The sequence below is a fragment of the Oncorhynchus mykiss genome, chromosome 1 (genome assembly GCF_013265735.2).
Source record: "Oncorhynchus mykiss isolate Arlee chromosome 1, USDA_OmykA_1.1, whole genome shotgun sequence".
In the NCBI taxonomy this organism is placed as follows: Eukaryota; Metazoa; Chordata; class Actinopteri; order Salmoniformes; family Salmonidae; genus Oncorhynchus; species Oncorhynchus mykiss.
Window position 1 is genome coordinate 68,968,484 of NC_048565.1, and position 21,247 is coordinate 68,989,730.

The 21,247-nt window shown below is 42.2% G+C and overlaps 1 protein-coding gene across 2 annotated transcripts in view; it reads right to left on the bottom strand.

Moving 5' to 3' along the window:
• Positions 1-20,924, bottom strand: part of LOC110528078 (heat shock 70 kDa protein 12A) — a 47,836-nt gene extending 26,912 nt beyond the window's left edge. For both annotated transcript variants that reach the window (XM_036983878.1, XM_036983876.1), the window contains exons 1-3: positions 20,795-20,924; positions 1,376-1,452; positions 1,022-1,152 (exon numbers count right to left, since the gene is read on the bottom strand). In XM_036983878.1, the coding sequence (XP_036839773.1) occupies positions 1,022-1,152; positions 1,376-1,452; positions 20,795-20,885 (299 nt within the window). In that variant the 5' untranslated portion in view covers positions 20,886-20,924. The remainder of the gene's footprint in view (positions 1-1,021; positions 1,153-1,375; positions 1,453-20,794) is intronic.
• Between the last annotated feature and the right edge of the window lie 323 nt (positions 20,925-21,247).

Sequence of the window (21,247 nt, forward strand, 5' to 3'; positions counted from 1 at the left end):
CTTCATAATGAGTGCTAAAGAATCAAATGTTTCAATGAAGGTACCGTACTTCACTATTCAATCCATACATATCTCTGAAGTGGAGAAGCCCTAGAATAGTTTAGAATCCTGAATTCTAATAGTCCAAATAAAATCAAGTCCCAACAACACAAGATCATTTTCTGCCAACAATAAGTGAAGAAATAAACATTTATCCACCACAAAAAGAGCCATAGATTGAGTATCCTCTTTCCCTACATCCTAGCAGAGTGGTCCTTCTGCCTGGAACGTTCTACACACATTCTGGCAGAAAGCAGAGGAGGGGGCCATTTCTCTTCCATAAGTAACTGACAGGCCAAACAGCCAGATTTATTTTAATTAGGTAAGTCATTTAAGAACAAATTCTTATTTTCAATGACAGCCCAGGAACAGTGGGTTAACTGCCTTGTTCAGAACAACAGATTTTTACCTTGTCAGCTCAGGGATTCGATCTTGCAACCTTTCGGTTACTAGGCCAACGCTCTAACCACTAGGCTACCTGCCGCCACAGATGCAGGTAACTGCCAAAATAATGGAAACACTTGTAAATGAGGGATACAAAATATTTTGAAAGCAGGTGCTTCCACACAGGTGTGGTTCCTGAGTTAATTAAACAATTAGCATCCCATCACGCTTAGGGTTATGTATAAAAATGCTGGGCAGGCCATTATGTTTTCCATTATTTTGGCAACCATGGCTATGCCCCAAAAGGATGACAATGAAATAGAGGAGCAATCATTTGATAAACACCTTTTACCTGGCTATCAACAACCCTTCTGTTATGGTTACGCCTAAATAAGACCTAAATAAGAACAGAAAGCAGCACCATGCATTCAATGTCTCCTGCATCACCTGCCAGGGAATATTCAATAAGACTCTGCTACAGAACAACCTGACCTGAGTGCACCGCCCCATGACTCCCTCAATCTATCTCGATCTCTTTCTCTCTCTCTCTCTCTCCTCCTGCTCCCAGCAACTGCATTTCAGCGTTGACTTGGCTCACCTCATGGTGTGAATGCATTCTGGCTCCTTAGTGAAGGCGTAAGCGTAGCCGCTGGAAGTGGTGCCAAAGTCGACAGCAACCACCACGATGAACGAAGGTCCCGTGTGGGCATTCGAGTCCGTGTCATTTTGCTGAGGTGGGGAGGACAGAAAACTGGAGTCAACAACGTTCAAGGAGATGTGCCATTTATTCTGGATGGAAAAGCTGGTGGCTAGTTTAACGACTTAAAAAGGACTGTGTGGTGAATCTCTCATAACAATCTCTCATTCCACAGTAATGGAGTTGTTTATACAGACTTCATACGGCTCTTATGGATCCATCTCCATGCAGGATATTCCATGGTGGGTTTCTTACCTGAATGTGTGAGGGTGACAGTGGGGTGATGCCAGGGTCACCCATGCTCTTTGCCGGAGAGGGAGTTGCCATTGCATCTGAGGAGACAGAAACAAGTAGACACAACATGAGTCCACTTTGCTTGGCAACAACAAACAGAAAGCTTCATCAAAATCATCTGATTTAGGACATAAAGTATGTCCATTAGTACACTGCCAATCCCTATTTCTCAACAAATCAAATAAATTGTGCAGCTGTGATCTTAGTTTTGATTGTTCAGTCATCCTCTGATAATGCACTACAAAGAATGTTACCATTCTAACCTTTCGCTTGAAACTCCTGGCTACCTAACAACTCTTCTTTTAAGGTAAAACGGTTGATGCACCTGCCTTTTAAACACAATGGCATTTGAATTGAATGAAAGTGTGTCCATTTGCCACCACTTTCATTAGCGTCACTTAATAGTGCTTGTGAAAAGGCCCTTTGACAATGCACAATAACAGTGCTTCCTCTGTGTTTTTAAGTGTCTGGGGATGGTCTCAGTCTCAACGGGACATCACGCTACCGGTCTGTTTTCCACATCGCTCGCCCTTTTCTCGCCCTTCCAGAGTGACTGAGTGGTCCGAATCCACACAATGTACTGCTTGGTAATTACTGTGTGGAATTACAGACCACCTGTGGATAGACTCCATCTTCTCCACCCCCTCCCCCATACCCCCTCCTTTAAATCATAACCTTGAGTCTTATTTTAAAAAGGGGCTATCTGTCTTTGCTACATACATTTTTGTCATTTTTAAATGAATGATAATTACCCATTGATTCTTGGAGAATATAAACTTATAAAGGCTGCATGAGCTTACCCCATCAGAACCCAGAATATAAGCATGTTTAACTTTAATTATTTGAAGAAAAAAATAAATAATTCAAAAGCCTCAAAACATGGTTAAAACAATCATTTTGATATCATGCATGGTCAGTCCTTGTATCCATAGCTCTGTCTATGAATTTGATCGAGAGTGGTTACATTTACCCCAGCCCCATCCCTCAGCTGTTTGCCAAAAAACAGTGGCAGGGTGTCAAGACTCCGACCGAAGGTGGCTCCCCTTCCCGTTCGGGTGGCGCTCGGCGGTTGTCGTCGCTGGCCTGCTAGCTGCCACTGATTCTTTCCTCCCCCTCCTTGTGTGTTTATTGGTTACACCTGTTATGAGTTTGTGGTAATTAGTTGGGCTTTATTAGTCAGCAGGGATTAATTATTGTAACATTTGTGTATGTTGGAGACAAACGTGTTTGTTTCTGTTCGTGGATTTTGCTGGACTGTTTTCGTTCCCGCGTCTGGGGCATTTTGTTTGAGCACCCAGTGTTTCGTGGGGTGGCCGTTGTTCACCGTGTGTGCATTAAAAGAGCACTATATTCAACTCTCTGTTTCCTGCGCCTGACTTCACACCCACGACACCCAGATCGTTACGTAGGGTATACACTTTGTTGCTGTTTGTGGCTCTAGTGGTAAATGTGTTCCAGTGCAGTCTGTGTAGTTTATTATTAACCTGACAGTATAAAATACTCAATGAGAGATGTCATTCAATTGTATTGAGTTCATTACAAGCAGTTGCAAAATGTCAATGCAGATGTCTTTTCTGACTAATTCGTGCAAGTTGATGTCGGCATCTGAGTGAGAATTTCCTTGAATAACCCAAGAAATCATTAACTGTACGTAAAACAGGTCAACCAGAAACTACAGTATTGTTGAAGTCAATCAATCGCTCACAATCTCATTAAGGATATGGCAATATAAATGTAAGTCATTTACATAACTGGCAACAGCAGATACATCAATTAACTGAATAGTGTGGTGCCTTCGCACTTACAAAACATATGTAGTGTTTAACAATATACAGTATAATGATTTCCTTCAACATCCCCCACTATTGTGTTTAAATCCTATTGGTAATGTTGAGCTCTGAAAAGGGCTCTATAAAGGTTTACTTTATGTGTATTCATCCTAAGGTGAGACATGGAAATAACCAAACAATGCTCCTGCTCGACCTATCAACAGCCACAAAAGTTTCTTCATAATGAGTGCTAAAGAATCAAATGTTTCAATGAAGGTACCGTACTTCACTATTCAATCCATACATATCTCTGAAGTGGAGAAGCCCTAGAATAGTTTAGAATCCTGAATTCTAATAGTCCAAATAAAATCAAGTCCCAACAACACAAGATCATTTTCCGCCAACAATAAGTGAAGAAATAAACATTTATCCACCACAAAAAGAGCCATAGATTGAGTATCCTCTTTCCCTACATCCTAGCAGAGTGGTCCTTCTGCCTGGAATGTTCTACACATTCCGGCAGAAAGCAGAGGAGGGGGCCATTTCTCTTCCATAAGTGACTGACAGGCCAAACAGCCAGATACAGGTAACTGCCAAAATAATGGAAACACTTGTGTAAATGAGGGATACAAAGTATATTGAAAACAGGTGCTTCCACACAGGTGTGGTTCCTGAGTTAATTAAACAATTAGCATCCCATCATGCTTAGGGTTATGTATAAAAATGCTGGGCAGGCCATTATTTTGGCAACCATGGCAATGCTCCAAAAGGATGACAATGCCCCCATCCATTGTAACTGAATGGTTTGATGAGCTTGACAATGATGTAAACCATATGCCATGGCCGTCTCAGTCAACAGATCTCAACCCAATTGAACACTTATGGGAGATTCTGGAGCAGCGCCTGAGACAGCGTTTTCCACCACCATCAACAAAACACCAAATTATGAAATTTCTCATGGAAGAATGGTGTTGCATCCCTCCAATAGAGTCCCAGACACTTGTAGAATCTATGTCAAGGTGCATTGAAGTTGTTCAGGTTCGTGGTGTCCCAACGCCCTATTAAGACACTTTATGTTTGGGGCCTCCCGAGTGGCGCAGCAGTCTAAGGCACTGCATCGCAGTGCTAGAGGTGTCACTACAGACCCCAGTTTTATCCTGGTCTGTATCACAAACGGCCGTGATCGGGAGTCCCATAAGGCGGTGCACAATTGGCCCAGCTTTGTCCGGTTTAGGGGAGGGTTTGGCCGGGGGAGCTTTACTTGGCTCATTGTGCTCTAGTGACTCCTTGTGGCGGGCCAATCGCCTGCAGGCTGACCTTGGTTGTCAGATGAACGGTGTTTCCTGTGATACATTGGAGTGGCTGACTTCTGGGTTGAGCGGGCGGGTGTTAAGAAGCGCGGTTTGGCGGGTCATGTTTTCAAAGGACGCATGACTCCACCTTCGCCACCCGTTGGGAACTTGCAGTGATGAGACAAGATTGAAATTGGGGAGAAAAAGGGGGTAAAATAAATAAACAAAAAATACACTTTATGTTGGTGTTTCCTTTATTTTGGAATTACCTTTATGTGGGCTGTGTCTATAAAGTTGAAAACATTTTCAGACTCCCCCGACCCCCAGAAAAGGATTGCAGCAAAAAAAATATTCAATTCACAGGTGCAATGCGATACAGAAACTATGTTGCTTGAGTGAGCACATGAGCTGGAGCTGAACTGAGTGGAAAGAGAGGCTTTCATTTTTTGTGTCTGGACTTTTTTCTCCTCTCTGCAGGAGAGGCTTTTACTTCCTGTTCTCGTCACATTCCTCTGTTTCCCCAGACGACTCTTTACATTTTTCAGACCCTCAGTGCAGATGTCAGACTGGGTGTTTACAGGAGAACTAGGCCCCAATTTATGACTGCACAATGGAGATTTTTCGATAACACATATGAGCAGCAAGAACTGGAATTTAAAACTCAATGTTAAAGTTCATTACAAGTTTATAGAAATAAATAATCTTAGGCATTAGCACACTAGCAATGTATTACCCTATGTGAGAATATGGTATTCTATAGGCAAAGGCAGAGTTTTGATATGTCAGATACAGCGACCACACTATCAAGTTGTAAACTAATAGTAATTTGAATCCTTAAAACACAAATGGTTTGGATATATTAAAATAAAAAGCGAAAATGTACCCGATTCATCTTATAACAGGTTTTTTTCACCTCTAGAAAGAAGTCTGGGTACGTTGACAAGCTCCTCTTTTTTCTAATGACATTGTTGTGTCTTCCAGTGTGACTTTCATAGCCCACTCTCGGTGAGAGCCTGTGTGATGAAGGAAAAAAAAAAGAGGCTAATAATCCAATCCAAGCGTTGAACCTCTGGTCCTGTGGCACCATGAGAAATGAGATCAGAGCCTCCTCTTGCCACCTCTGCCCCGATAGCTAGGCTCACACCGCCTCCTCAATACAGCAAGTGTGAGGGGAAGGGAAGAAATGTCTGCACATAAAACGTCCTTCACATCCTCTCTGATTTTCCCATCTTTTCATACTAAGATTACAGGGCCAGAAATATCATTTCTGCTGGTATGAGAGAAAAGGAGAATGTTTTAAACACGACGGGCAAACCCATTCCTTGTAACACTGTTGCAGTTCAGAGACGCACGCAATCACCAAATACAGGTCCTATGAGTAAAGAGGCTAGAGGGAGGATGATTCAGAAAAGAAAACACATCTTCATCTTGTATCATCTGCTGGTTTATCAAGCAGTGAGTTTACAATTGGTGTATTACAACCACATTCCTTGCAATGCTGTTGCGGTTCAGCGATGCATGCAATCACCAAATACTGGTCCTATGAGTAAAGAACCTACAGTAGTGGGTTAGCATACCTTTTGATTCATAAAAGAAAACACATCTTCATCTAGTATCATCTGCCCGGTTTATCAAGTAGTGAGTTCGCGATTGGTGCATTACCATGCACGTCTGTGTTGAAACCCATCCTTCACAATGCATGCTCTGTAGACAAACATACTGTAAAATGCCTTCATGAACGGCAGGAGTAGAGGACTCAATACCTCACAGTGCAAGGCCTGATTAACTTTGCGTTTTGCATCTTACCGGCTGTATTTCTGTATTTTGAAAGTCATATATCTTGAAAACTTGACTGCTGACCTGCAACACATTTGGCGACTATATCAACAATGGACTAATGAAACATATACCAAAAGATCGTTTTTGGGTGGAGTTTTTCTTTAAGTCGGTTGAAATAGGTCACTGGAGCAATAAACCACATTTTCAAAACATGATTTACATTTAGCGCAAAAAGAAACACCAAATTGTAGTTAAGTAACTAACAACTATTGAGCAAGTGCATGTTAATACTATACCACAGTCCACACCGAGGCTAATTTAAAACAATGTACAAGTGAGATTCTTGTCTCTTTGCATGTCTGATTAGAACTACTTGAAATCCGTTGCACACGTTCCAGAATAGATCTCAAGGTTGGCCTCATAGGCACTCAGATGTAGTACTTCATCCTTAAATGACAACAATGATAGGACAGGTGCATGTGCATTGTGCATGTAATCAATGCAATACCTAGTTGTATGTATGTTATCGTGGCATGTATAGAATCTGTAAACATCAGAGAATGTGGTGATGCTGACAGACAGGATCAACAGAGTTTCTCCGGAAAGCGGACACTGATTGGGCCAGCGTGAACGAAGCAGAGCAGACACAATTTATGCCGCAATCAACAACACCTACAAAAGGCAAAGAGATGCCCCATTACATTCACTGTCACAAAGATTCAGTGCCACACAAAACATTCCTTTCAAAGGGCTACATTCATGTAGATGAAGGGAAAATGAGACTGGGCGGCTCTCCTTTTGAGAGAATGGCCCACTTCTTCCCCCATCATGCCATGTATCAGCTAGTACAGCAAGCAGTCAGAGGGAAATTGAGAGAAAGAAAGAGAGAGAGAGGGGCCTCCTTCATCCTCCCTCCCTCTTTTCCAACTGCATCCAGCTGGCCAAGTGCCCAGACACACAGTGCAGGGCAGCAGCCTGACAACAGCTGTTAGCCAACTGAGTTTCTAGCACTCTTCATAGTCCGCACACACACACACACACTTGCATGCATATACACACACTTATGTCTAACTGATTCCAGACCTGCTTTTCAGGTGTCCTACTACAACTGCTTCTGTATAAGGCCTGATTATCAAAAATAAACACAACTGTATGGATAGCGGTGGAAGGTAATTCGGCATGATGTTTCAGAGAAGATTTAGCCTAATTGGTGAGAAATGCAACTGGTTTCAAAATAATAATAATGACGCCATAATTTACACTCTAAGTAGGTAAAAGTGGGTAAATGTACATCATTTGTCAATACAAATGCAATTCCAGTGGGATGTATATTAGGAAAATGTACATATTCTCCCTCCATGTCCTTCTACTGTACGTGTATTTATTATGGACCTCCATTAGTTCCTGCCAAGGCAGCAGCTACTCTTCCTGGGGTCCAGCAACATAAAAGCAGTTATATGCCATTTTAAAACATTACAATACATTTCACAGCAGATTTCACAATACATTAAGTGTGTACCCTCAGGTCACTACTCAACACAAAATCCATGTGTACGTGTGTGTATCGTGCGTATGTTTTCATATGTGTGTGTATGTGTGTGTCTGTGCCTGTGTGTCTCTTCACAGTCTCATTAACTTCCATTAATTTCCACATTATTCATTACAAGATTTAGTTGAGGTTCAGTGAAATACAATGTTTTTAGTTTTTGAAATACTTAGGACTAACTTATGTCAATCAAATCAAATCATATTAGTCACATGCGCCGAATACAACAGGTGTAGTAGACCTTACAGTGAAATGCTTACTTACGAGCCCCTAACAGTGCAGTTTAAAAAAAAATATGGATAAAAATAAGAGATAAAAGTAACAAGTAATTAAATAGCAGCAGTAAAAAATAACAATATATACAGGGGGGTGCCGGTACAGAGTCAATGTGCAGGGCACCGGTTAGTTGAGGTAGTATGTATATGTAGGTAGAATTATTAAAGTAACTATGCAGAGATGACAACAGAGTGGCAGTAGTGTGGAGGGGGCAATGCAAATAGTCTGGGTAGCCATTCGACTACATGTAGCAAGAAGTGCTGAGGAGGGTGCTGGTTCTAAACCTGCCTGTCAAGGGGTGAGTGTAGTGAGTGTAGCTGGTGCATAGAAGTCAGGCGCAGGAGTGCAGAGATGAGTGGACAAAGCACTTTACTAAGGCAATCATTTGCATAGAACGCAACCGCGTCACAAAGTACAAAGTACCGGCTGCCACAAAGCAGGGGAATAAAACAACACCCGCCGCAAACCAGCAGGAAGCTGGCCAACCTTGACAATAAACAATTTCACACACAGACATGGGGGGAACAGAGGGTTAAATGCACGACAAGTTATGAGGGAAATGTAAACCAGGTACGTGGGAAAACAAGACAAAACAAATGGAAAATGAAAGGTAGAGCGACGATGGTTAGAAGACCGGTGACGTCGACCGCCGAATGCCGCCCGAACAAGGAGAGGAACCGACTTCGGCGGAAGTCGTGACACTGCCTTGGACTCAGAAATCAATCTATAGATCTGTGTCTAGTGCAAACGATATCCCAGCAGTAGAGAATGTGCAGATCAGACAGAAATACACCACCTCCGCTGCACTGAGTGAAGCATGAACTGATTACCATAGAACACAACTAGGTTTAACTTGATCAGCATATCCTCACCTACTCTAGATAGTGCTGTAGGCATGCATAGCTCAACCTTTCCCCTATATTATTTGCAGATAATATAGGTCATAGGTTGTCCTGGCATATTGTAAGTAATATAAACCCTATGGTATAAGGCTTCCAAAAGAGTTCTTCGGCTGTCCCCATAGAAGAACCCTTTTTGGTTCCAGGCAGAACCTTTTTGTGGAAAGGGTTCTACATGGATCCCAAAAGTATTATACTTGGAACCAAAAATAGTTATTCAAAGGGTTCTCTTATGGGGACAGCTGAAGAACCATTGTAGGTTCTAGATAGTGACTAGTCTTCTAAGAGTATATGAAAGGAGTGAAAAACTAGGGAATATAACTGATGAGAAATTGAGGGGCTTCCAACCATGACTTTTATTGCATGTTTTCAATGATCAAGGTACAAAGCAGACACCACATGGTTTCTCTGAGGATGGATGAATGCCCTCTTGTGAGTGTGAGAGTCCTTCTGTGCTGGTGTCAGGTATCCTCCAAACAGAGCGGAGGAGATGGGGAGGTAGGGATATCTGCTCAACTGTTGTATAATAAACATGTCCCGCTAGCGTCTCCCAGCCGGATCGTTTAGCGAGAAAAGGCCTCGTTCCAGATGAGTCTGGAGGTAAATCAGAGTGACATTTTGACAGCCGCGCAACATCTGCCTGAGGAGTTTCAAAGTACACAGCTCAGTGGCTATACACCTTGTGCTTTGACTGGCCCACCGAGCAGGGAAGTGGCTGGGAAACCCAGATAGTATGCCAGTACAACCTATGACCTATGAATGAGAAGATGGTGGGTACAGGGAAGCAAAAATAAACAAACAGATTTGTCAATTTGTCAAGGCTGGCTAAACGTATATTTACTTTCTGTCATTTTGATAAGTATATTTTCTCTTAAATTTGCCCAAATATACTTGATTTACGTGGGACAGTCTACTGCACCCCATAACACCCTATAACAGGGGGTCGGCAAAACTCCAAAGTTTTTAGTAAAAATAAATTAAAAAGGAGTTTAATTTAGGAAAATGAATCGGTTCACAAGTATCCCCACGAATAAAAAAAGAGACGTGATTTTGTCTCAACTTAATCAAGGTATTCAATTATTTGTATTTTTTGGGGCTTAGTTGTGGTCAATTTGCAGTGTTCAAAATCATTATTATTATTATTATTATGTTCCAGCCCCACGACCATCCACTCCGTCAACAATCGGCCTGTGGCCGATGGCATTTGAAAGAGTGAGCCTTTTTTCCTACAAGGGCAGAGCATTTAGGTCATCCTAAGGAAATTCCGAAAAACCTCTCCAAACAATAGACTTTCTCCTTCTTCTTCTTCTTCTTCTCTCTCTCCACGCTGGAGACCCTTATAACAACAAAACCACGGCGAAATTCAATTTGACACGAAACAGATTCAAATAGCTGCCCATTATGTACATATCGCAGACACGACAACACTGCACGTTCAAAAGCATCCTCTATCAAAAACATCAATTTGGCAAGCTCATGATCAAGATATCAAACTTTACGTAATTATGACCCATCAGTGCTTTCATGCTATCGTCCATTTCAGTGTCAAACTAAACAGCCAATGTGTTTTCGGATCCCCTCTCATGCTTTTCTTGGCCCCAGATGCTCTGAAGGCAGAACTAAAGCTGAATAATTTAACACAGTAGAATATTCTAAGCTTCATTTTTTACCAGAGCATATAATTCATTGTGGTTACACATAGCGATGGTGCATTGAGTTAAATCTGGCTGAGAATCTGCCCAGGTGTTTATTACGGTATTTCCACCAAGACACCATGTATTCAACTGCTGTAAGTTTTTAGGTTGCATTTTTGGTGCTTTGTGTTGTTTGAAATAAGGTAACGAAGAGCAACACCTTCATTCAGTAAAGGTTCTGATGTAAATCTCTTAAAAGGTCCCAAACACTATGAAAGGTGGATGTAGACATTGCCCTGATCTGTTTCACCTGTCCTTGTGATTGTCTCCACCCCTCTCCAGGTGTTGCTTATTTTTCCCGGGGTATTTATCCCTGTGTTTCCTGCCTTTCTGTGCCAGTTCGTCTTGAATGTTTCAAGTCAACCAGTGTGTTTTTCCTGTGCTCCTGCTTTTTCTATTCTCTTTTGCTAGTCCTCCCGGGTTTTGACCCTTGCCTGTTTCTTGACTCTACCCGACTGCCTGACCATTCTGCCTGCCTTGACCTCGAGCTTGCCTGCCACTCTGTACCTCCTGGACTGTGAACTGATTTTGACCTTTTACCTGTCCATGACCATTCTCTTGCCTACCCTTTTGGATACTAATAAATATCAAAAGACTCAAACCATCTGCCTCCCGTGTCTGCATCTGGGTCTCGCCTTGTGCCCTTATAGCCATGGGATGGACACAACTGAGTATTCCAAACATTAGGAACACCTTCCTGATATTGATTTGCACCCCCTTTTGCCCTCAGATAAGCCTCATTTTGTCGGGGCATGGACTCTACAAGGTGTCGAAAGTGTTCCACAGGGATTCTGGTCCATGTTGACTCCAATGCTTCCCACAGTTGGAGTTGGATGGATGTCCTTTGAGTGGTGGACCATTCTAGATACACGTGGGAAACGGTTCAGCATAAAAAACCCAGCAGAGTTGCAGTTGTTCACACAAACCGGTGCGCCTGGCACCTACTACCATACCCTGTTCAAAGGCACTTCAATCTTTCGTCTTGCCCGTTCAATCTCTGAATGGTACACATACACAATCCAAGTCTCAATTGTCTCAAGGCTCAAAAATCATTCTTTAACCAATGTCCTCCCCTTCATCTACACTGATTGAAGTGAATTTAACACGTGACATCAATAAGGGATCACAGCCTTCAACTGGATTCACCTGGTCAGTCTATGTCATGGAGCAGGTGTCGTTAATGTGTTGTATACTTAGCGTACATTGCTGTGGTATCTGGAAGAGCTTGTATCTGACAGCATTGGGATGGGAGTGAGAGATGTGACAAAACCAAGACCAAGAGAATACACAAACACAGTCAGTGTTTGGTTTCTAACATTGGACTGGTGAGAGTACAAAGACCATAGCCTTCTGTGGAGTAAATTGAGTTTGATGGAGGAGAGCGACAAAGACACATAGAGAAAAAAAGTTTACAGTAATTTCATGAAGGGCCTCTTGGGTAATCGAAAAGATGTCATACTGCTGATGTCTAACGGCTGTTTAAGTCTTACTCTACAATCCAATGTCTTGTGAAAAGCGCCTCCCTCGTACTTCTCAACAGAATGGGTGCCTCCTCTTGAGGGTAAACACAGCCAATATCTTAGTCATGACGTAATGCTGAGCATAGGATGGGAGTGAGAGATGGGAGTACCTTGCCAGTTTACTTGCATCGCAATTCACATTTTCAACCTTGATTTTGGTAAAGAGGAACATCCCTTGCTGAGAGGGTGAATTCTCTCAAAGTACATGTTCCATGATAAAATAATAGAGCTTATCAGGGATATTGGTCAACTATCCAATTGGGTGGCACTTTACATGAAGTTGCTCTCATACCTGTGTAGTAACACTGTAATTACACTAGTATGCTCCTTATTCCACTTGTCTGAGCAATTTCTCGTGTAAAACGTAGCAACCATGTTATTACTGTAGTAATTACAGCATTATTACACTAGTATGAGACCAACAATGTAATGTGTTTCCAAAAGGGTCGCTACCCGGGGCGGCAGGGTAGCCTAGTGGTTAGAGCGTTGGACTAGTAACCGGAAGGTTGCAAGTTCAAATCCCTGAGCTGACATGGTACAAATCTGTCGTTCTGCACTAGAACAGGCAGTTAACCCACTAGGCCGTCATTGAAAATAAGAATTTGTTCTTAACTGACTTGCCTAGTTAAATAAAGGTCAAATAAAATAAAAATATAGAATAGCTATTCAACGTATCTATTTCCATGCAACATAAATGTGATCATAATGTGATCAATGTCACCTAGTCACGACATTACTTAACGTTTCGATAGAGAGGACACACCTGTGTTGTGGTGGGCTCTCTGGTGTGTGTCTCATCTAGGAGTGGCAATGGGATTTTTCTGACCGTAAGGGCTCGCCACAGTGATTTCACAGCTCCGTTCGGTAGAACTACGTAGAGAGCTACGCAAAAGAAGCTCCATCGGATCTGTTGCGTAGACTGTGTGGAGCCCTTTAGGGCATCTGAAAGACAACTTCCTGCCTGGCCCTGGTTCATCAGGTTCAGCCCCCCTACCACTTTGTCTCAAGAACTCCCAGTTATTGGGTTGACCTCAAACAGAAATGCTAATGGCTGAGGCCTTAAATCACCTCTGGTCTGAACTCCTTTCCCAGCCTCCAACCCCTAACGCCCCATCCATTTCACAAATACATGCCAACGATGGCTGCAAGTGAGGCAATTTGCTTTAATACATTGAAGTAAATTAAAAAGGCAATTGTATACTAGAGCTCAAGAGTCTCGTACAGAGGCTGTACATGTTTAATATTAACCGCTTTATCACTGTGGTAGATGCAGCTGAACTTCTGTTGTAACACTACTGGTGCCCCGCTTACTTCAGCAAGAAGCCAATAATGTGTTGGTTGCTATGGGAACCTACAATGTCGTGTGTTATGTGTGAGTGAGTGCAATGACATGACAGCACACCTGTGGTGCAATTTGTCTGCTCATGGTGTGCTGAGTCACATTGAGGTATTGTAATACATTGTAAAGTCCTTTTTCAATGCTCGTCAGTCGTCACTGTCCACCTATTCGTTAGCCAGCTGGTTTATGAGCTGGATGACATTGTAGTGAGTCATACATCACTATCTTATGGTAAAAGGTCTCCTTAACTCAAGGCATTTCAATGTCACCTCTGAACTGTCGTCTGACCTGACCTCATCACATTTACACTCCTCTGTTCATTGATACTCAAAATAGGTTCCTTGCATGCATGGAATGTGCAGTGCTGACCCTATTCTTTGAAAACACTCTGCAACTGTTCCCTCCTCTCATTGATGATTGCTGTGGAGGAATCACACATTGGATGGCTGGAGCCACGTGTGGGAGCGTACGTAAGTACTTGTAGAACAGCTGGACAGAGCACACAGAAAATAACCCAGTGATGAGCTCCACTTTGTGCAGCGCAGCAGACCAGAGGAAAACTGGGCTTAGCAACAGGGCTAAAAGTTGTCTATCACGGTGAATCTGATTTAATTCCTAGATCATAGTATACTCAATCTAGAGAATCCACCCACAGCAAAACACTTGGTCTGATTGAAGAGCTTTCAGATGGAAACGAACTAGCTTGTGATAGAATGCGACATATAAAAGTAATCTATTTTAATGCCTTGTTGCATCAAGCTGTCGCCAATGATATCTACAAAGGACAGGACAGGATTAATCTGTGCTTTTGGAATCTGCAATCATATTAATATCACAAACTAAATGAATCTCTTGAGTATGACTCCCCCACCCTATCTGAGCTCTCCCTCTCTCTCTGCTATAAATGTGTAGAACATGTGTGGCTGTCCCTTAGGGAACACAAAGCTCTCCGTTAGTGCAGTCATTGGGTGTTCCCACTTGGCTAAAGAACAATTAAAAATATTTCAAAAATGTGTTTTTGATATTTGCTCTTTAAATGTGCATTGCAAGTTATGATAGTGACGTCGGGAATAAGAAGTAATGATAATTTGAAACAAGTCATTGCAGTTTTGGGTGTGTCATCTCTGGGATTTGTATCAGCACACTAATAGGTACTTGAGGCATTGAGCGGAGCTAATAATCAGCTCTCATGATGAGATGGTCCCTGTAGCTAAGGTAATCAGCTGAGTGTAAAATCAATTGATGTCAATTTGTTACCTTCACATTCTACTGCACACAATTAAATAACCTAATGAACTCAGCAAAAAAATAAACGTCCTCTCACTGTCAACTGCGTTTATTTTCAGCAACTTAACATGTGTAAATATTTGTATGAACAGAACAAGATTCAACAACTAAGACATAAACTGAACAAGTTCCCCAGACATGTGACTAACAGAAATTGAATAATGTGTCCCTGAACAGGGGGGGGGGAGTCAAAATCAAAAGTAACAGTCAGTATCTGGTGTGGCCACCAGCTGCATTAAGTACTGCAGTGCATCTCCTCCTCGTGGACTGCACCAGATTTGCCAGTTCTTGCTGTGAGATGTTACCCCACTCTTCCAACAAGGCACCTGCAAGTTCCCGGACATTTCTGGAGCGAATGGCCCTAGCCCTCACCCTCCGATCTAACAGGTCCCAGACATGCTCAATGGGATTGAGATCCGGGCTCTTCGCTGGCCATGGCAGAACACTGACATTCCTGTCTTGCAGGAAATCACACACAGAACGAGCAGTATGGCTGGTGGCATTGTCATGCTGGAGGGTCATGTCAGGATGAGCATCAGTGAAGAGCACTGATGGAGGGATTGCCCGTTCCTGGTGTTATTCGTGCAGTTGTTGTTGACATCCTGTACTTGTCCCGCACGTGTGATATTCGGATGTACCGATCCTGTGCAGGTGTTGTTACACGTGGTCTGCCACTGCGAGGATGGTCAGCTGTCCGTCCTGTCTCACTGTAGCGCTGTTTTAGGCGTCTCACAGTACGGACAATTTATTGCCCTGGCCACATCTGCAGTCCTCATGCCTCCTTGCAGCATGCCTAAGGCACATTCACACAGATGAGCAGGGACCCTGGGCATCTTTCTTTTGGTGTTTTTCAGAGTCAGTAGAAAGGCCTCTTTAGTGTCCTAAGTTTTCATAACTGTGACCTTAATTGCCTACCGTCTGTTAGCTGTTAGTGTCTTAACGACCGTTCCACAGGTGCATGTTCATTAATTGTTTATAGTTCATTGAACAATCATGGGAAACAGTGTTTAAACCCTTTACAATGAAGATATGTGAAGTTATTTGGATTTTTATGAATTATCTTTGAAAGACAGGGTCCTGAAAAAGGGACATTTATTTTTGTTGCTAAGTTTATTACACTGCATATCAATAATCAATCATCTGAAAAAGACAACATTACTGCTCTGACTGTGACCCTGAATAGTATGGGGACTCCATTGTCCCGTTTTGCTGGGAAGCTCAAATGTACATACTGATCAATTCCACAGTGACTGTGATGGTGACCTCTATTTCAGTGATTCTTAAGGCAGCTATCCCCCTTTCCCATTCCCAAATATGATTGGTGTGTGCTGTACAGACTGAGCAGCAGACCATGCTGGGCCAGGGTCACCCATACTCTCCCCCATCTTCCTCTTCTTCAGGGGGAGTCCGGATAAACCAGGGTAGACTGAGAGCAGACATGGAGGGAGAGGTCAGGCCACGTCCCACTGCGTCTGCCTCATCCCAATGTTGCAGCTGAGCTCACGAAAGTAAGTGTCGCTAGTGCACATCCCTACCCACCATTTCACAAGGTCACGAGTGCCTGGCAGGAGAGCTTAAGATTGGCAGCACTGCTCAAATAGTGCAGTGCCTTGTACACACAAAATGCAGTCTGTTCAAAACTTTTGAAACACCTTGTCACAACCTATTAAATTATTCTCAATCAAATACTTACATGTATGTTGATATTGAGTTTCATTCCAAAATGCTAAAAATCCATTTTCAGAAATGTTGGTAAATGAGCTTTTATTGTGTAAAGAAATTAGGAGCGATTGGTGCTTTTTACTATCGAATCATGGCATGGCATTGTTCAAAGACATGTATTTGTTTAAAATCTATCACTTAATGGTTTAATTTCCAAGAGACAAATAGCCTAATCATGCTATTTTTGCTAAATGCTATACAGTGCATTGGGAAAGTATTCAGACCCCTTCCCCTTTTCCACATTTTGTTATGTTAATGTGCCTTATTCTAAAATTGATTAAATAGATGTTATTTCTCATCAATCTACACACAATAACCCATAATGACAAAGCAAAAACAGGTTTTGAGAAATGTTTGCAAATGTATTACAAATTTTTTTAAAAACAGATAACTTATTTACATAAGTATTCAGACCCTTTACTCGAAATTGAGCTCAGGTGCATCCTGTTTCCATTGATCATCCTTGAGATGTTTCAACAACTTGATTGTAGTCCACCTGTGGTAAATTCAATTGATTGGACATGATTTGGAAAGGCACACACCTGTCTATATAAGGTCCCACAGTTGACAGTGCATGTCAGAGTAAAAACCAAGCCATGAAGTCGAAGGAATTGTCCGTAGAGCTCAGAGACAGGATTGTGTCGAAGCACAGATCAGGGGAAGGGTACCAAAAAAAATCTGCAGCATTGAAGGTCCCGAACAACACAGTGGCCTCCAACATTCTTAAATGGAAGAAGTTTGGAATCACCAAGACTCTTCCTAGAGCTGGCCGCCTGGCCAAACTGCGCAATCGGGGGAGATGGGCCTTGGTCAAGGAGGTGACCAGGAACCCGATGGTCCCTCTGACAGAGCTCCAGAGTTCCTCTGTGGAGATGGGGGAACCTTCAAGAAGGAAAACCATCTCTGCAGCACTCCACCAAACCAGCGTTTGTGGTAGAATGGCCTGATGAAAGCCACTCCTCAGTAAAAGACACATGACAGCCCGCTTGGAGTTTGACAAAAGGCACCTAAAGGACTCTAAGACCATGACAAAGAAGATTCTCTGGTCTGATGAAACCAAGATTGAACTCTCTGGAGGAAACCTGGCCCATACCTATGCTGAAGCATGGTGGTTGCAGCATCATGATGTGGGTATGTTTTTCAGTGGCAGAGACTGGGAGAGTGGTCAGGATCGAGGGAAAGATGAACAGAGCAAAATACAGAGAGATCATTGATGAAAGCCTGCTCCAGAGCGCTCAGGACCTCAAACTGGGGCGAAGGTTCACCTTCCAACAGGAAAACAACCCTACGCACACAGCCAAGACAATGCAGGAGTGGCTTCGGGACAAGTCTTTGAATGTCCTTGAGTGATCCAGCAAGAGTCCTGACTTGAACCCGATCGAACATCTCTGGAGAGACCTGAAAATAGCTGTGCAGCAACGCTCCCCATCCAACCTGACAGAGTTAGAGAGGATCTGAGGAGAAGAATGGGAGAAACTCCCCAAATAAAGGTGTGCCAAGCTTGTAGCATCATACCCAAGAAGACTCGAGGCTGTAATCGCTGCCAACGGTGCTTCAACAAAGTACTGATTAAAAGGTCTGAATACTTATCTAAATGTGATATTTCTGTTTCAATTTTTTTTTTTTAAATAGCAACATTTCTTAACCTGTTTTTGCTTTCTCATTATGGGGTATTGTGTGTAGGGACAATTTAATCAATTTTAGAATAAGGCTTTAATGTAACAAAACGTGGAAAAAGTCAGGGGGCCTGAATATTTTCAGAATGCACTGTATATATCACACTCTGTGAAATAAGTAGTACTGCTAGGTTTTACAGTCAAATGTAACATAACTACATTTTTTTATAAAGAAATGTACAAGAGATACAATTGTGACATCAATATATATATATGTTTTATGATTCAATACAGTAATATGAGATCTGTATATAAAACATTTACATTTTACATTTTAGTAATTTAGCAGATGCTCTTATCTAGAGCGACTTACAATGTGGAAACAATGGATGTATAGCGTTTTCCCCCCTAAAAAAAATGTCATACACATCTAAAATCTATGAATAAAAAAATCTGTGAACAGTAATATTTTACACACATGAAGGTAGCATTTATTTTTGAAGAAAAAACACAAATGTGAAAAATTGGTATATAGACCTATTTTTTATAAATATAAACTCTTCATAAATTATCTGGATCAACAATGAAGACCATACAAATAATACATGGGTAGGCCTAATTTATAACACTGTGGAACAAAACTATCTATCTAACCAGCTCTGAACACCAGAACGTATGTTAATATTATTACTGTATAATTTCACCCTGATGATGTCAAAAGAGCTAACAATCTGCATTCATCGTCATTGTATGACATCAGTCCCCCAGGAAATGGCTCAATCGGTGAACGAGCCTTTGTGTGCGCGGATCCTGGCTGCCCCCAAAATGAACAAAGGTCTCTTTATCAGCAACTTCAATGTGTCACCGTGGGAATGTGAAAAACAAGCATGGATTGGGATTTGATCCAAAAGCCAAAGGTTTTTCTGATGGCTGCTCATCTACAAGAGTTTCTTTATTTTTATTTTATTTAACTAAGCAAGTCAGTTATGAACAAATTCTTATTTTCAATGACAGCCTAGGAACAGTAGGTTACCTGTCTTGTTCAAGAGCAGAAAAACAGATGTTTACCTTGTCAGCTCAGGGATTCGATCTAGCAACCTTTCAGTTACTAGTTCAATGCTCTAACCACTGCCGCCCCAGAGTTGGCTACGTGTTTTGTGGAACATATGAGCAAACAAAGTTAAGCCATTCGATAAACGTTCACAACACCCAACCCCAAAGGTAGGACAGGCAAATGGTCCAGCCTCAAGTTCATTGTGACAACACCGTAATTAACATATTAACAACTGGGTGTCAACAAATAACAAGCATGCGCAACATCCTGTGATGAAGTGTGATAAGTAGGACATGACAGACCCCTCTGTTCACGTTGACTTCTCAATGAGCAATCACAATCACAAGAAGGACAACAGACTTTCACTTTTGGATTTCAAGCACATCCAGCCAAAAGTACATAGGGCCTACTGTACACAATTATTCTACATCATATAGGAGTGGTGTCAGATGATTTAGCCTACTTGCTGCATTCAAAACAACTGGGAACTCGGAAATCAGACATTTCCAACTCCAGTGCGTTCATGACAACTTGGAATTTGGAAAAACGTTATCCAACTCGGGAATTCTATGTCCTAAACTCTGGCATCTTTCTAGAGCTCTGTCTTTCTGACCTGAAGATCACTGACGTCATGATTTGACCTCGTTTTCTTCCCGAGTTCCCAATTGTCTTGAAAGCACCATTTGTCCTGCAGAGGGACCGATATGACATAAAAGTAAATAGTCCTAGTCCTAAATTACATGTTAGACATAAAAACCTCGAAGAAAACGTTCAATAAGTAAAACAACATGAAAACTTGAGCACTGGTTGAGATTGAAGACAATTGAAATGCAGTAATGTATCCGCCCATTACGCACATTGTGTCCATAATAGAGGAACCAACCATTCCTATCGCTGCATTTATCAGCGCACTCAGACTATATAGCGATGACTTCTTATCGGGCGTTTTAACCACATTGCTGCGAATGCGACACCTGGGGTGGTGGTAGGGCACGCAGACTTTTGCTGCATTGTGTCAAGCCTCGGGTGGGATTGACCATGTGACCAAACTCTGCTTGGTTATGGAGGACCAAACTATAGGCTACTGGGCGGGTATTTATAGTGTTTCTGCCCAATGCAAAAAGGCGTTATTATGTGTGCCCATTTTCTGGGACTACAGGAGAAATGTTCTGCAGAGTAATATTATGATTCTATTAATTACATGTGTTGCTGTCGAGGTGGGTTCTCAGAGGTATGCTGTTTCCTTCACGTTGCGGCAAAGCTCTCGTGAAGCTGCATGAACACGACTATAGCCTATATCCTATGCTTTCCAATAATATTCATTATAAACCTTTGTATAAATTGCAATTTCTCATAAATATAACAAGAGCGAATACCTTTATACCACCACCATCACGTAACCCGGGCGACTATTGCACAAATCAAACGTGAAAACGTAAAAGGAGTCTCCTGGCAAGGTCTCAAAAAGGCTAAGAATGCGCACTGAATGAGAGCACCTATAGAGTGTAGCTTTGATGCTGCATAAAAGCGTAGAGGCCTCTGAAGAATACTTCAGAATCACAAGAGGGTTAGAAAGAAGCATTTTACCTGCTATTATGTTGTCTGTTGCCGATTCTTTCTCAGTCATCATGCCCAGCTGTTTTATTTTTCCTTGAGTCTCCCCTAAACAGTTACACATGCAGTTTGTCCTTGTTTACTTGCCAGTCTGAATCATTAGATTGATGGGGGGGGGAAAAGCCAAATTCTCTCACTCAGATTATCCCCCTTAAACCTGCTTTCTTTCTCTTCAGTTCTTTTAACTGGAAAATAGGACTTGCTATGTATGGCGCACTAAAAAGCCCATTTAAAGGAGGCACAGCGGGGTTGGCCGATTCAACTGAAAGATTGTCGTCGAGTTTGCCCGATCTGCACCTCCAAAGAAATGAGGTCTGCTACCCAGGCTGCTACTTTCCGATCGTTAGGTAGCCCTCTGTCCCGCCCCTCCCGTCAACTCGCACGGCTGTTCTGGCAAGGAATGTCTCCCAATAATCGAGAGCTAAA